At 42.1% G+C, this 18342-nt stretch overlaps 1 protein-coding gene across 4 annotated transcripts in view; it reads right to left on the reverse strand.

Annotated features, from left to right (window-relative positions):
• The window catches only part of LOC125883407 (adhesion G protein-coupled receptor L3-like), a 277555-nt gene that overhangs the window by 111628 nt on the left and 147585 nt on the right, over positions 1 to 18342 (reverse strand). For all 4 annotated transcript variants that reach the window (XM_049567671.1, XM_049567670.1, XM_049567668.1 and 1 more), the window contains exon 5: positions 16517 to 16626. In XM_049567671.1, the coding sequence (XP_049423628.1) occupies positions 16517 to 16626 (110 nt within the window). The remainder of the gene's footprint in view (positions 1 to 16516; positions 16627 to 18342) is intronic.

An 18342-nucleotide genomic window follows, 5' to 3' on the forward strand; every position in this document is an offset into this window, starting at 1 on the left:
CTATGGCTTTATCTGAATATTTAGTGTGTGGAATGGAAGTGACTACCAAACTTGTGGATATGGTGGCAGAGGCTGTGGTTGCGCAAGTGAGCAATCAAACAAGCTTGCAGATATTTTGGCTGGTGACAATCATGGTCAAATGCTAGCGGTAATACTCCATTGGGTTGCTTTTGGCCATTACAAAGACGATAAAGAAATGGTCAAATGTTGTGATCATCATTTCCAATAAGTGCACAACAGCTGTGGCATTCATTCAAGTTAAGCACATAGTGTATGCAGTGTACTTTTTATTCATTTGAAGGCAGCAGAATTAGCTGGTGTGGCTAACATGTTAGCAAACTATTGCATGTTTGCACATCCAATGAACCCAGAACAAAACTGGCCTTAATCTGAAGATCAGTGCAAAAAAAATGTTTGCTCTGTTTTGGTCTCTACCAACACATACAGAGAAACCCACTTTTGGTGGAACAATCTTGGCTGGTAATACCATAGAGCTCTCGTTAAAAAACAACCCGTTCTGTTGTCTGTTGATCTTGAAGAGTGGTTGTCTTGCCTAAGCGTCATGCCATTGCCAATCCCCTCTACCTCCTGATGAGAAAGTCAGCTCATATAAATGTAATCAGGACTACGTCATTGTAGAAATAGTTCACACCCCAATGAAGACTCTCTAGTTGAAACGCGTTGGTCTAGCCATGTATTAATAAAGGATTTTTAACTACAGTGAGACTGCGTCAGATGCATTATTGGACTGCCTGGCTGTAACATGAACTTTTACACTGAGGGGGCTGGCCGGTTGTCGTTTTTTATCTTTATGTCACTGTTGAAACGTTGATATGATTTGTATAAAGCGTACAAATGTAACGTATCTGGTTTGCAGGAATGGACAATGCCAATATTTTCTTCTGATGACTAGGCTGGAAATCTCTTTAGTTGATAAACATAGGCATAGATTTTTGGGGAGGAAGCAAGAGCTAGCCCCCCATTCCCAAGAAAAACATGTAGCAGAGGACCATAAACTGATGCAGAAAATACACAAATTGGTGCATAAACATTCATCAGAATGCATGAAATTAAGTGTCTGACGCTCATTTAGTGGAGGACCCTCAAATCTCCCACTTCATATGTGTCCCCCACAACGTTGAAACTAAAGCTACACCCTTGCTGATAAATGCTGCACTGTGTTTTCCAGCTTTAAAAATACAGTACGCACCTGAGTAAAGTGAATGCAAGCAAGAAAATTTTTCATGTCTGACCTCTTTATTAAATGTGAACTGCTGCAGGTGTCGGTGAAATGTTGAAGCTGTTTTGATTCTACAGCTCAAAAAGTATACTGAAAGCCTGTTGCAAAACTGCTGTGGCTATTACATCTTAACTCTGCTCACACTATATGTATTGCTTCCTCTTGTGGACAAGCTTTTTATGTCAGTCATGGCATTTTGCTGGTCCTGTCCTTTCCCCTCCAGTAATCCTGGTTCTAATAAGAGAGGATTAACCTCTGTTACCAGGGCTTACAAGAGTCCTCTCCTCTAAATGGAGAGTGCAACAGAGTGAGGTATGGAGGTCAGTGGGTAGGGGCGGGCGGGGTAAACTTTGAAAGATGGGAAAGTTATTAGAGGAGAACAATATTAATGCAAGGCGCCACGCCAATGAAAGGCAGCGAGTGAGGTGGAGCTGTGTCAGAGCAAAAAAGAGAGGAAAATAATGGGGAGGGGAGAAGCTTTCAACAAGTCGTCTGTGTTTGTCAGATCATAAAATTGTACACTGGTACAGCACGGCACCTCATCAACAGCAAACACTCCAGCTGTCATTGAAACACGATAAGTCCATACAGAGCCTGGGCAACAACAGCTCCGGGCTACATCTGAATCACCATTACTGGCAACTCAAATTTGCCAATAACTCGGAACTACACGTGGAGCCCATCGATCAAATCAAAGTAAATAGCCAAACGTCCCCGATCGAAGCCTCTTCACCTCCCATGAGCAACGGGCCACACAGCGGGGGCCACCGGGAGGCTGGCATTTCTGATTGAGCGATCGCTAACAGTGGCGAGGGGAGAGGAGGGTAATGATCTATAGAAAAAGGCATTAGCGGCAGGGATGTGAGAAGTGGTATACGACGCAATCGCCGGGGGAGATGGTGTGAGAAGGGAGTGAAGGATTTGGATGAAATCCCCGACAAGGAAATACGCCACTCCCGGGGCTACTATACAGTATGTGGCCCCGTCGCTTGACCAGAAGATACCGCTGGATTTAGCAATGTCGCCCCTTAGTGCACTCAAACCAATTTGTTCATGCTACATCCACTCATGTTTCACTACACATACAATACAGACTGAAATACACCTGCAATACGAGCCTCCGACATCCACGTTTATGGCGTCACAGATAGAAGCGGAGCGGCAGGGCAAGCAGAGTGAGACGGAGAATTGATTCATTTTGAGAAGCTTCTTTACTCCACCCCACCACCTCCATTGTGACCTTAATGCGATTTTGGTCACGCCTGTCATTGAGTCACTAGAAAGCACTTAGCTTTCTCATCCTCTCATCTCATCCTATTCTCTCCCTTCTTTCTGTCGTTCTCTCTGATGTCTGCGAAGACTGAAACTATTAGAAAATATGCACACAAATACAAATAAAAAAGTAAGAGTGCTTTCAGAGCTTGTGTCACCTCTGTGAAAGGGTTACATCCTTTTCCATATCACAAAGCAGACCATGGAGTACCTCATTCATAGGCTCTACATAATACATGATCGTATGCCTGTGCTTCTAATCAAGGACACAGCATATATTTATCGTTATATACAGTCTAGCATGTCCTTAGGTGTTCTGTGTTATACATAATCAGCTTTCATAATGGCTGAGAGCAAAAACAGCAGCTTTTTACCTACAATCTGCTCATTTAGAGATCATTTGAAGGTATACAGTATTACAATTAATAGAGATACTTGACTGAATTGTATGGTGATGTTAATGGTAATTGCGCCACTCTCAAACACACTGCGCTTCAATAAAATCAACTTTAAAACACTGAACGAGGCGATGAGCTAATTATTTGAAAAAAAGGGACGATGAGCACTGAGTGGCCGTGTGAGATTGATCAGTTTGAAAAAAAAAAAATACACCAATTTATGACGGGTCTGGGGACGACAGTAGGTCAGAGTTTAAGGGCGAAAGAGGCACTGCAAACTCTTGACATCTCGGCAACTTAAGTACATCTTCAGCTGCCACTTAGATTTTTACAAGTAATTGCACCAATTTGATGGATAAAAGTGGCGTAAGAAAATAGCTCATCGTTCTGCTTTTGCAATGGGAGAGACAGTTGGACGTCTCATCAAGAATCACAAGGGTCTGGCACATTTTCCGAGAGGGGAAAAAAAAAATCACCAGCTGTACTCAGCCCTCCATGAATGCCAAAGCAAACCCAAAGCAGGGAGTATCATTATTGGAAATGAGAAAGGAAAATCCCCCAAAAATTTCTCCTGAAATCTCCTGAGCTTGCCAGTTGACAAAAGTTATGTTATTGTACATCAATTAGATTTACAAATGCTCTTTTTCAACTGCACCCAGCTTCACACAGATGCACATACACACACCTGGAAGCAGCCCAGGGCAAGCGCTGTTATCTTTTGGCCACTGAGAAGCAGTGTGGGGTTAAGTGCCACCGGCTCTAAGTCACCTCGATGCTACTCACTTCCCAAAATAGATTTATCTCGGGATTAGTGCAGAGATAGAAAACTGCTGCCCACACAGATCTAGAAACAGCCTTTAGATTAGCGGGTAATTTATACTTCTTTTCACTGTTCTACCTTTTTATTTACTACAATCATGGGAACAGCCGATCAGATATGTGTTCTATCAGGCCATAGTATACATGAAACAAACACACACACACACACTCTAAGCCAGGTTGGGGCGCATCTTGGCAACATGTCTGGTCAAAACAATAACTGTGTGCGTGCAGCTTGTAACAGTCTGGCTGCTGTATGGTTCACCCTGCCAAACACATAAAGGCAACATGGCTGATGCCGCAGCTTACCTAATTGGTCAATCTGTCATAACCAAATTCAATAAGCTGAACAAGCAACCTACATTATGGCTTCTCTTTAAAATAATATATAGTTTCACGGTTGTGAAATTATCATTACAATCAAAAACAAGGACAAAACTCGTGCGCACATTCTTCAGCTTCGACGGAGTGGATAACGCAGGCAGACAATGCCGAAGCACCTTGTTGTTCAGTCATACCATACCCTGTAAAATTCAATTATATTGCCACTGCATAATGCAGTCCATACTATATTTGCTCAGATAATGCATAATTTCAAATATAATTTGCACCTGAGAAGTCGATCTGCATACTTATTGTCATCTACTTTCTGCTTAAAACACACGCTGAGCTGCTAACAATGGGGACCCTCAGCGACTGAGAGCCCCGACCCCGTCATGTGAGCGGCAGCTGTATGGATTTCCATTTGAATAATTAACGCTTCCCAATTTCACACTAATGGTTGAGAGGTATCAGAATGGTATCATTAGCGGCTAATAGAGATTCATGGTGGAATGGCTGCAATATTTTTTGCAATATTTCCCCCCCTCTTTTTTTCTCCCCATCTCCTCTCTCTCAGCTAAGGAGTTGCAGAGTGCAAACCCCTTAACTCCATCCCATCAGCTTTTTAATTAATGACACAAATTACGGGGCTTTGAATAGCATGTGCCTAAGGATGGGGGAGGACACGCAGGCTACCATCTCTCTTTCTCTGTATTCTCTCGTCATCTCCCTCATTTTTTTTCCCCCTATCATTTCCCTCGGTTGGTGCTCATGAGTCTCCCACACCATCATTACAGGTTCCATTTCTCAACACCCCTCTTTTTCTTTCAACCACTTGTCTGCTCTCTTTGTGCTCCTTTCTCGTACTTATTCAATCTCCTCCCTAGTGTCTCCTCTCTGTCTCCATCGCTTTCTCTCTCCCTCCTACTAGGAAGCCGCTATGCTATCTTATAACCTTGACAATGCAGGATGCTGCGTGAGTGTGCGCTTGTTCTTCTGCATGTGTGCAGGCGTGTGTGTGTGTGTGTGTGTGTGTGTGTGTGTTTGTCTCTCTTTGAGGGACAGGTGCAAGGACTTGGCGCTCATCCAACCGGCTACCCACGTGGGACCAACCAACAGAGGGAGAAAAGACAAGTGCGGCCTAGGCAAAACAAAATTAAATACATTTTTGTGGAACATGGCGGCAACTGGAGCAGAAATAACCTAATTGCACCTCCTGAAATATGTCTTGATTTTCAAGGACCTTGAAATTATGGAACAGTGCAGGGGGATGGGGAGGGGGAGAAATTGTGGGGGAGAGGAGAGAAAAGAAAGAGGGTGTTTAGTCTGGCATGTGGCTGGACGTGGTGGAGCACCAGTGAACAAAGAAAAAGAGAAAAAGACACGGAAATGGAAAAGGAGCTTTGATTAGTATGGTGATCATTAAAAGGAGAGACCCCCTGAAGAGACCAATCTCTAATTAGTGCTATATCCTCGACACTTGGCACCCCAACAACTCTTTCAGACGTGTGTGTGTGTGTGTGTGTGTGTGTGTGTGTGTGTGTGTGTGTGTATGTGTGTGGGTAGCTGTTTGAGGAAACACTGAGATAAAAGCTTTACTTGTGTTATATAAATGGAAGTGTTTATGAACATTTCCAGAAGCTTGTTCGGCGTGCTGGAGCATTTATTCCAATATGTTGCAGTGTGTGTATTTTTGTCCATCCACAAAAAAGCAAGGATGATCCTTTATGCATGTTATATTGAGCAAAAGAGCGGCCGGCACAAAACAAGAGCCTGATAGATTACAGCAGCTTATTCAGCTATTAGTGGGGGAAAACAGTTTCCACATGTCCAGATTCACCCCTTTCACACCACCATTTATCCACATTGGTAATCACAGCCTCCCTGTGCAATTATCTCGCCTCTCAACTGGGAAAATAATATCGTTTTTTTCCCCCTGTAGGTCCATTGTTAATTCAGCCACAAAACCTACCGTTTTTTATTTTAAAATACCACATTTATTATGAAAATGTAAACATTATGTAGTCGTAGATATCCAGCTACGTACTTTAGTATTTATCACTATGCATTATTAAATCAGGGAGGTTAAAGAAGTTCACTGCTGTAAAGATGGTCTTTTCATATAACTAGGCTGTCTATCCTGTAGAAAGATACAAAGACTTTTGATATTGGTGCTGTATGGCCAGAGAAGAAAAAATGGCTGAGGCATTTGCTTTTGTAAAGGAGGCAGAAAACCTTCAACTACCAGAATGCTCTGTGCCGCACCGGACCAATAAAAGCTCCCACTGGTGGGTAACTTAGTGCAAGTTGTTTGTCTGAAAAAAATATAGTTGCATTACAGTTAAACAGTAAGTTGTAATATGTTTCTTAAAACATTTCAGGCAAGAAAAAGGCAATGCTAAGCACTGCTTAGTTTTATTGTTTTATGTAGGGGTTTTTTCCAGCCTCCCTTTGTATACAATACAAGAAACAATACGGCACTGACTTCCTGTTCCCAGAGTCTCCTATTACAGCCAAACAGTACACTAAAATATGATTCTGCATATATTTAGGCAAGAAATAGATAATGCATTAACAGAATTTTTGTTCATATTTGATCAGCACTGCCTAATTTTACAGTTTAATTGGAGGTTTGGTCCAAGTTTGAGAGAGAAAAAGAAAGAGGGGGCAGGTCTCTTTTCATCCCCTTTTATACTGTTTGTGTCCATGTTGGTGAGCATAAGAAAATGTGGAAATGCAATTTATAGCTCAAGCAGCAGCTTGTGAACTTGTAAGTATTCCATAGATGATGTGACAGCATCACCTGGCAAATATACACTGGCAAATAAGCAGGGAGAGCTGGGTGCTGGTAAGATGGAGGGAAGTTTACCATAGTTCATTTACACATACTACCCGCATTGTTATGATACAGAGCTGGTTGAGAATCATCAAAGTATCCACTTTACCTTTTTTTCCCCCATGTGATAATCGCAAACAAGTAGGGCCGGGCATCTATATGGATGTGTATATATTACCTCAATTCTAAAAAAGTTGGGACAATGCGTAAACTGCAAATAAAAACAGAAAATGCAAATCCCTTTCAACCTGTATTCAATGTGTAAAGACAGTATTTTTATTGTTCAAACTGATAATCTCCAGTGTTTTTTTGTCAATATATACTTATTCTGAATTGGATGGCTGCAACACGTTCCAAAAATGTTGGGATAAGGGCATGTTTACCACTGTGTTACATCACCCTCTCTCTTAACTCAGAAAGCAATTGGGAACTGAGGACTCTAACTGTTAAAGAAATGAAAGTGCAATTCTTTCTCAAGATTCACAAGTGGGCCCCCCAAAAATCTTGAAAATTTAAAGACTGTCTGTGTGGAAGAATGGGCCAAAATCCCACTGTGAAATCAGGAAGCATCTTGAAGCCGGCATTGCAAACAAAGACTTCTCCGAGTATTACATAAATTTCAGTGTGCCCATAATTTTATGGATTGAACTGTTACAATTTCTTAATGTGAGTGGTTTTATTGAGTTAATACCAATGCCTGGGCTAAATTAAAAGTGATAAGCTGCATTGGAAATATGTTTAGTGAAAAAAAAAAATAACACGTTGAATTGTATTTCCCCTAAAGTATGTCAAAAAGCCTTTGCGAAGCATTATCCTAACATTTTTGGAATCAGGGTTGTAAATACATACCCCCATGTTAATACACTGAAACTATATTTGCCGTAAACAGTCACATCAGCATTCAGTCACAGGTAGACGGTCATCAGCATGCTCCACAAGACAGCAGGACTCTCAGACTTTGAACAGCAACAACCCATCTAGCTCTCTAGCTAATGCCTCCTTCTTATCTAGAAACAAACACATCACATCCTGCACCTATGCAGAAAACTGCACTGCTAAAGTCAGTTAGCAGGCACGACAGCAAATTTGCTGGCCAGGTGTAACATAAGCTCATTAAAGTGCTTAAAAACTCAAAGATCAGTCAGTTTAGGTGATGGTGTGGTTCCTATTCTTCAGTATCTCTGCTGACAGAATGCTTCCTGTCAGTGGCTTGTAAGCTACGGTTGTGTACTTTGTCTTTCTGTATCCCTGCAGCAAATGAGCCTGCTAGCTAAACTGTCAATCAAGCACAGACACTGACACGCCTCCCTCAGAGGCTTGAGGGAAAAACAGTATTTCGGATACATCTTGCAAGACCTTTGTTGTCTTCCATTCAATAATAATAAACTACTGACACTACTGTTATTTGTAAGAAGGTTAATGTTTATGTTGTGTTTAGATAATGTACAAGTTTATGTTTGGTTGACATTTATGTATTGTGCTATAAGATAATGGTGGGTTAACGTGCTGGAATGTTTAGTTTGTTGTTACTGTTTGAAGAATCTTGTCAGGGATGGGTCGTATAAAAGACCAGACGTGAAAATAAGCCATACATTTATTCATTCATTGTTTCAAACTGTGATATCAGCTGGACTGCAGGCTATTCAGGTTAAATCCCTATAGAAGCAGGGCGTTTCTGCAATGCACAGCTTAAAACCAATGTGTTGTGACAAGATCAATCCCTGCAAATTCAGGCCACGACACCAGCGTGAATCTGGTGTGTGAAATATGTGACAGAAAGTCATAGTCGTCAGAGCTTGCTTTGTGGGTTGGGGAGTGGTCAGCTGTCACTGAATGATGTGATGGCATTACGGGCCCCCTTCACACATGGGAAGAAGTGGAGCTGGTCGCTCAGGTGGGGAGAGGAGAAGAAGGGGAAAAAAAAGCTGTCTGAACAAGAAGGCTAATGCTCACTGGCATTTCAGCGGGGAGTGAGGAGGGTGTGGTTGTGTGATGTATCTGCTGTCATGGTGTTGACTCCCACACTAGACCTGATGAACGTGGATTGGAGAGCTCAAGGGCAAAAAGCCACTGAACTTCCGCACAATCTGCTTAGTAGATTTACTGATAACATCAAATTGAGTGATCTGCTCTTGAAGAAGCTTAAAATTGCTGCAAGATTATCCAAGGCAAAGAGAACTGCCTGGGTGCTTGGAAAGTAGACTGCTGATGATGTTTAAATACTGAGTGCGAGCCACTACCAAAGCCAGTTCACATCTGATTTTTAGCTGTCATCATCTTGAACTTTTGGAGCAAGGGGTATATCTGACAAAGAATCCAAGGACACAGCTGTGCTAGTGACTTCAATCGCAAGGTAGCCACGCCCTAAACATATCTGCTTTGGCGTCTATTTTACTTTAAATGAAACCAAAATTTACATATGAACATCATGCTCTGTTGAAGTAGACTTGAACTAGCAATTTAGACCATGTACTTATCAGGAAAATGCTTACTAAGGTACCTAGAACTACCGCCTCACAGTTATATGCCTCCGCCAACCAGTCAAGTTCCAGTTTACATCCATGTCTGTCCAGACAGTAGACAACACTTCAAATATGGATGTTGCTGCAAAGAAGCTACAAATTTCAAACTGTGGTTGCTTCGAACACATCTTGAACTCAGCAGGCCAGAAGATCTATACAATCAGCATAGTTTCAAGATGGGCACCCAAGATTGGTGGCACCAGTTCGGTATCCAACCAAAGGTCTCCCCTTAAATAATAGCCAGAAAATGAAGCAATGTTTTGCAGAACATTCAAATGTTACAGTGAAGTTGACCTATGACCTTTTGGATATAAACTGTCATCACTTCATCATTTCATCCAATCAGACACTTTTGTGAACCTTTGTCATAATGTTTGTATAAATTACTGAGGCCAATCAAATGTTTAGTGAGGTCACAGTGACCTTGACCTTTGACCATCATATTGAAATGAGTTCATCTTTGAGTCCAAGTGCACGTTTGTGCCAAATGTGAAGAAATTCTTTCAAGGTGAACTTGAGATAATGCATTGGCGGTAATGAGACAGACGAGAGGTCACAGTTACCTTGACTATGGCGTTCATGAGAATGGGACAGACAGATGGACAAACCGAAAACATAATACCCCTGGCAACAGCTGTCACTGGCACAGGGAGGCATAATTCATCAAGTAAGAGGTCAGTTATTAGGTATCGCATAGGCTTCAATACAATCATACAACCAGTGTGACCAGAGTTGCCCCCTGCTGGCCAATGGAGAGAATGCAGTTTTAAGACAATTCCGTATTGGCTTCAAGTTTCGGACCCAAAGATGACCCCTTGGCTTGGACATGATTTTAATCAATAATCTAAAATCGTTACGTGTAGAGACACTAAAACAATCAGTGTGCCTGATGACACGCGTAACCAATCGCAGTGTCCACACTACAGCCATGAAGTCCCATCCTGGTCACACAGGTGGTGTTTACCATAGGTGTGACCACTGCATAATGGGCCCTTTAATCACACCACAATCTTCCCAAGCTGCATTCTAAGTGATAGCCATGTGTAGAGCATCAATTTCATGGTTTCACCTGCCAACACAGAAGGACAGAGATTGGTAGCAGGTGCTTGGTAAAACATGCCAAAACAATCTACTCCATTATTCAGTCAGCCCCCCCTTGAACTTGTTAGGTGTGTTATTATTAGCAAAATGAATTAAAAAACAATTAGGTAAGTTGGACATAAAAGCTCGACAAATTACACGACAAGTTTCTGTGAGCTCAGGATTACGCTGCTCCGCTCAAGTCGGAGAATTGATTGCATGATTATATGTCCTGGCTTAGCTTCCAAAGTGTGAGCAATATCTGACAGGGCTGAGCTGGATCCCACTGTGAGAGACAGGATTTTACATTGTCCTTATTAGCTACAAACAGTGGGGGGAACTAGTGGCTTATGTATGGCAACAGACTGCCAGCAGCTTTTCTTCCTTTGTTCTCCCACTCTCTTCTTGTCTGTGCCTTTCTGTCTCTCACTTTCCCCCACACCTCATCTGCCATACACACTGAAGTGTCAATTTTTGAAACGTGAACGGAACAAAAGCGTTCCCTGAAAGGACGTGTAATTATCCCCTACCTAATTTTTTTGGGAACGAGGGGGATTGACCACTCGCCCGAACCAAATCAGTCAATTTGCCATGGAAACTGCACAGAAAGGTGCATCTAATTACTAGAGGGAGACGGTTGATGCCGGGGAGAAGGAAAAGAAAGGTAACAGCAAGCTGTCAACAACAGAGAGACTCTTTCGACGCCAAAGCCCAGCGACGCAGGTTTGAATGCGCTTTCTTGTGTGACACGTCTGAGAATCTGAGGGGCCACTGAGGGGATGTAAGTGCTTCATTACTGCCGAGGAAGAACACTGGATAGGTAGGAGGGAGACACAGTTGTGTTGACCTCCTATGAGCCTGACCTTTGGGATGAGCTGTTAAAGTGAAAGTTACAGGGAGAGGAAGACGGAGAGAGCGGGGAAAAAAGGTTTTAATAAGGCACTGAGAGAATAGACGTGCATCTCTGCGCTGAACCGTGCCGAGTCAAGGTGAGAGGGCGGGGCAGAGACAGATGTTAGCCATTGGAGCCAAGTCATGTTTATGAGTCATCATAAAGGGTCAGCACATCACTTTTGCCTGAGGGTAGGCTTACTAATCTGTAAAGTGCATGGGGGAGCATGCACAAACTGCACTAGTACAAAGAAGACAGAGACCTTGGGTAGAAAAAAAAAAAAAATGAGTGTGTCTGTGCCCTGATGTTCACATGACTCCATTATGACTTTAAAGCAAAATTCTATTCAGTTTTATGTATTAAATACTTCTTTTTTCTCATCCAGTATCATGTCCCAATTAATTTTTTTATTGTTTCACCTTTCTATCACTGCTGTTTACCCCCCTCATTGTTCAATGTGATGCTATTTCCTCACACAGAGCTCATATCAAACAATTATGCAGCTCAAATGAAAATATGATGGATTGCCCCCTGCTCTGAGACTGTCACATAGCTCAAGCAAACACCGCTTCTCTTTGTAGTAATTGTTGTAACATTTTTTTTTCCATTACAACTGATGGAGCGCATCAAATCGCAAATTAATAAAATCAATATTGTATCTGCGGCATGTGTCCATCGATTTAGCACACTCCTCTGCCATTATTAACGGTGGATCTGATTGTACAATCCCGCCGGCTCATGAAGATATGGAGAAGAAAGCGGTAATTTATCCTAAAAGAAAAGGCGCTCCTCGGGCGGAATACAGATAAAAGCAGTCAGTGAAGGGGGTAAAGAGGAGACGAGGGGCAGTTGAGGGGGCAAATGAAAAGATATGGTGGAGGGGGTTGAAGCAGTGAGAGTACTTAAAGGACAAAATGTCAGTGAAAGTGAAGGAGACTTGGAAGAAAAAGAGTGTTAGGAGTGAGCGGGAGAGACTGACAGTGGAATACAGAGTCAAGACTCCACCACTGAAGGAGAGTTGGAGTCATGGCTGGCTGCTTCTCTTATTAGACACTCAAATCCGTCGGTCTGTCTCAGGAACTCGGCAAAGGGACTTATGTTGAAAGCCAATCCACAACTGAGCTGCCGTGTCCCAAACCATACCCCCAGGCCAATGTAAATACTGAGTTTTTGGCATATTTACAAGCAAACCAGTTAAAACTACTAAGCCATTTTTTCAATGTGAGACACCCCATTGATCTCGAGGTTCCTGATTGGTTATGCAAGACAGGTAGTAAAAATTCAAGCCAGACACAAAGACAAAAAGAACTGACTCTAAATATGGCTCATTCCAGCCAAAATGGTCTAATTGCTTTATTCGGGAGGTAAGGAGAGAGTGAGTCCACTGGGCTGTCACAGATGAATTGCATTCACAAGCTGCAATAAAAATGTGTCTCAAAATCCGTCTCCAGTGACCGTTTGTGATTACACTTTGCTTCCCCACTCAATATACAAATAAACGCCTACATGACTTCTGCAATGTTTATGCATTGCCAGCAGAATTTTTTATCCCACGATGGTTCTGGGCACATTCCATAGTTACACACAAGGTGCCCCTGTTTCACTCCCTGATGCACCCATAATAGTCGGCCCCGATGTTACAGGAACAAAGCTGCCAAGAACAGTTCTCAAACAACTCGGGCAGACTGTTCCATGATTCAACTTGGCTTTTGTTAAGGAAGCTGAGTGTGTTATCACAAAGAAGGTTGAAGCTGGGTAGTTAGGCCAGACAACTGAATGGGAATGCTGTGAGTCCTGTTGGTGTCATTGGAGAGGACGGCTAATTGTGTCGCAGGGATCGGGACGAGGTGGCAAAACCAAGGATTGGAGCCTCTGAACATGGTGTCATGATGTGTGACTATGTCTTCAACTCTGTCTGTCTGACCTTTGATTATCTCAACAACCTTTCATCTGATCAAGCTGATCAAGCTCACACTTGGGAAGTGATGGGCTAATGACCCAAGAAGTAATGTGAACTCTTGAGATCTACAAGGCACATTTGTTAGTAGTGCATTTCTACCGCCAGAAAAACATGCTGTGTAGTGTATGAAGCGGGGCCCTAATTAACTGTTACACCTCTGAACAGCAAGCTGGGTACAGCTCGCTCTCCGTTGCTTGCTTCAGTACATTAGGGTTGGGTGATATGACAGTATGTACCTTTGCAAAGGTGGAACTTTGTCCACCAGTAGGGTTCTGGCAACACCATTTCTGCTGCAGGAGCTATTTGGGGCAGGCTATGTAGCAAATTAAGGCTGGTTTCTCATGATTCTCACGTGATTCTCATGAATCCAACTACCTCATGAGGTAACAGGATTTTGGCAGGCATGAAGAGTCAGAGAGAAGTTGTTAATGCAGAGACCTGTAAAACTTGAACTGATTGTTCTCAGGAACCTTAAAGGACGGTTGTCTTATGCAAAGACGTTTTTTTTTTTTGTTTGTTTTGATCGAAATTTCAAATGAATGAAAATCAAATGTGACTAAGTACGGTATGGCTATTTAAAACCATTCCTTCGTTCAATGTACAGAAAATCGTAAGGTAAAATGGCATATACCATGACAGGAGAATTTAGCCATATCGTTCACCCCTACAGTACATTCAAGTACTGATAATGAAAGAAGGACAGAGAGACCGGAGATGTTACATTGTAGGAAATTCAAAAATTCAAGCATAAGCAATGTCCCTGGCATTAGCCTGGTCCCAAATAGCTAGTTGTTAGCACATAACGGGTATACTAACAAGGAAGTGCAATGTTGAGTGTGAGGTTGTTTGGATGAGCGGTTGTTGAGAAAGCTGCAAGTAGCAATAAGAAAGACTAAGCAATCAGTCCGTTGCTAACAGGCACGAGGGAATATACATTTGAAAAGTGACACTGGTATACTAAAGTTAAAGTAATGGAATTATGGTGGGATAGGACTGGAAATGACATAAGGTATATTACCCTGTGGGATTTGGTAGAAAGGTGGGTTGTCGAGAAAGTCATTTGAAAGGCTGTGGGTCTCATGAATCCCACTGGATTCCCATGGGATGGACAATAATATAAGCCATGCAAACAGGTGCCATGAATGGTATCGGGCAAAAGAAAAGCAAAATTGGGAAGGACAGCATAAAAGAAATCACCCCTGTGTCACCTTCGAGTAGGCAATGGCCATCATCTGACTATGACCAAAAGAGAGCAAGGCTGTGCTTCAGGGACATACAGGGACAAAGAACATGCACATATTCCCTCACGATAACCCTCACTAAGCTGAGGAAAACAAAACTGCACACTGGGACAGCATCCATCTTGGCTTCCACAGGTAAACCTTTTAGGACAAAATACAAAAGCAATAGCGTGGGTAATTCTGATTCTGCTTGGTTGGAAATGTGAGTTGATGGACATACAAGTCCAGCATGCTTTCTACAGGTAGGATTTTTTGGGACAAAATGGTAAAACGATGTCATACAAGGTTACCAATCAGAGTAGATGGAAATGTAAGTCGTTAAGAGCTTAATGGAACTATTTTGGAACAGAAGTCCATGTTTTGCACTCAAAGCAAACCACACAGTGTTAAAATACTGACAGGAACTCAGATCTGCACTGAAAAGTAGAGGCTTGATTAAATTTGTGTTACTGTCCATTGCAGTAGCTTTAGTTGGGTCAGGGCTCTACACGGACACCTCGGAAAGACACTGACACTGGGTGGCTGAGGTAGAGAAATGCGCATATTGAAAAGAGTCAGGTATAAAAGAGCCATCTGCCAGCTCTGGATCACAGGTAGAAATGGTTTTTACTTCACCACAAGAAAGCTCCTGTCAGGCAGACTACTGAGGGAGCCATGTAGGGACATCAAATGTTAAAAAGATGGTTTTGATTTGAATTTGAATTATTAGAGTTCGCTTGAACCCTGCAGCTAACTCCACAGATACATGCCCATGACCAAATATTTCCAGTTTTATATCATTTCTGAGCACACCAAACAATGTCAGGATTCTGGCAGGCTTAATCACTGCGACTTTGGTGTTCCACTTCAGAGGTCATCATAACACAATACCTAAGGTCATATGGCAATGACCATGCCACTTCCTCTGGCCTCACCTGGACTTCCTCTCTGTGTGTTCATCCTGCCACTCCATGCTGATCCTTCCCTTCCCCGCCCAAATGTTTCCACTCAAGTTATGTGCGGCTCGACAGTGTTTTTCACCTGCTGCACTAATTAAATCCTTTTTTTATTTACTCCCTTCAGTGATGCCTCACTACTCTGAACATTAACTGGCGTCCACTGAGCTGAACTGAACCGAAAACAACAAGTATGTTTCATTTTGATGAAAGTCAAACGGCCTTTCTTGCTGCTTTGCTAACAGAGACATGATATGATCAGACATGATTCCTCAAAGATATTAAAGCGCTGTGAACTGGAGGAACTGATGGGGAGGCACTGACAAGCACCATCTAAAAATGAAATGTAGCTAACACTTCCTCTGACTGAATACGTTAACAGATACGCTGTTTTTTTCCCCTTTTAGCATGTCGTTGACAACATAATTCCCACATAGCGGCATCATTCTAGGTAACAAATCTTCTGGGTCTCAAATGATGTGCCTGTTGTATCACTTAGTGTGTACCTATGATCAGCTTATTTTACCATCAATAAATCACACAACCAATATCTCACAGAGAATGCTACTAGGAAAAAAAATATGGACTTTAAACTGGCACGCTGTTGACATAATTGATGCCATGCGGGATGAAGAAAATGAAGAAAGCGTTAATCTCCTGTCAGTTACAACAAAGACTCGGCATCAACATTGCTTCACGCGGATATACTGTATCATTTTTCACATGTAAACAACACTGTCAATGATATTTCCTGTACTCGTACAGGGTGTTATGCTTTTTGGATCACAGGAATCATCACTTGTCTTCTCATCCACTGCTGCGTCTTAATCTGTTCCACTGAACTGGATGACACATTCAGGATATTTTTGAACATTTGGTACATCGCTTGCATGCATGTTGATTATTGGGTTGTTGATGACTCACTGCTGTTAAGAGGAAATGAGAATGGGTAAGAGCATTAGGAGGTGCTTGAGAGTAAGAGAGAGAAAGGAATACATACTGTAGGGTACACATTCATATTGGACTTCCAGATATTTGTAGGTCCCCGGGCAAGGGTCAGGAAATACATCTGGTCCCGCCACAACAGCGCACTGGGTCCGGTTATTACATCTGCAAACAGAGGAAAGAGCAACAATAGCAATGTCAGACAATCTTGTCCGTCTGAATGGCCGCAATATACATCAGCACATTAGTCAGATGTTTACTGTGTGGTTAATGAAGTAGAAAGTATTTAATTCTGTAGCAGAGATTATGAAGATTAGGAAGCTTCACTGTTTATGGAGATGAGTCATCCCGTCTCTTTCCTTAAATACAACAGAACTGAGTAGGGTATTCATATTTGGACACTTTAAAGGGGCCATCCATCATTTCTACACATCGGTTTCACTTTAATTTTCATGGGAAATGCTACACATCGTGTGTGAAAATAGACAATATCTTCTATGCCATCATGATCGCAATTGGCTTTGAGGCCACGTGTTTTTTTAACCGGGAAGCCTGTATTGTATTGTGTCCAAACTGGGAATGTTGCGTTTTTTTTAAATGACATACTATTCATACTAAGTGTGATGTAAATTTGAGTATGTAGTGCACTCATACTGTAAAGCATGCAGATTTTGTGTGCGTGAGAAATGCCTGGATGTACACTACATGAGCAAGAATTTCTGAGTATAAGACGTGAGCCTATTGAACAAACTCAGCAGGCCCACAGTGCATTTTGCCTCCTCAGATTGTGCATCAGTGGAGATTCTGAACCAGGCTAAAAGCTGTAAAGTTGCACTTTTTTTCCCCAGGCAATAAAGTAACTATTTAGATTTTATCGTTTATCCAAATAACACCTGTTTGGAAATTTGCTGTAACGTTTTTGTAGATATGAGAGCTGTTGGTCTGGTCAGTCTGGCCGTCACTCATGTGATACAGTCACAATACCCAAACTACCATACAATTCAGTATGCCTGAAGTAGATTTAGTATATCTCTATAAATTCATTTATTCAGTCATTCATTCATTTTCCATAACCACTTATCCTGTTAGGGGTCATAAGATGGCTAGAGTCTATCCCTACTGACAGTGGGTGAAAGTTGGGGTACAGCCTGGACACGATGTCAGACTATTGCAGGGCTGACAAATAGAGACAGACAACCATTCACGCTCACATTCACACCTACGGCCAGTTTAGAGTCACCAATTTACCTGACGTGCATGTCTTTGGTCAACAATACAGAGTATGCCAAAAATACCATGATGTTCTATAGCACCCAGTCGCATTTGCAGTATTTAAACCAGCATTCCTTTCCGACTATTCTGACCCACAATCTTCTGTGCAGCGGAAGATACGTCACATCCACTGAGCTGCAAACTCATGACAGCTTGACAGCTCACTGACAGGGTATCAGAGTGACTGGTGACAAGTCAAATAGTAATAAAAGGAAGACTAATTAAGTAAACAAAATAATCATAAAAGTTACAGACAACAAAGGGACATAACTATTAAAAAAAACAATAACAGAGAAATGCATAGCAAATGTAATTTCCTACATACATCGCAAAGTAAAAACTCTCCATCTCTGGTGAACTCAGTGAATAGCATTTTCTTTTATCTCCAAGGTAACGGATATATGAACAAGAGGATCAAAGCTGTGTGCATACTGCATGCAACAGTACGTGCTTTGTAAGTGCAGCTGCAGTACATACTGACAGTAAAAGAAAATTGCAATTCAGATCAAACCTGGTGCTCTTAGAATGTCATACTTTTTTTCATTTAGTAGGGAGTAAGCTCAACATGCAGATTGAGTATGCACACATAGCATGCAAGTATGTGGTTTC

Source organism: Epinephelus fuscoguttatus, linkage group LG23 (assembly GCF_011397635.1).
Source record: "Epinephelus fuscoguttatus linkage group LG23, E.fuscoguttatus.final_Chr_v1".
Lineage (NCBI taxonomy): Eukaryota > Metazoa > Chordata > Actinopteri > Perciformes > Serranidae > Epinephelus > Epinephelus fuscoguttatus.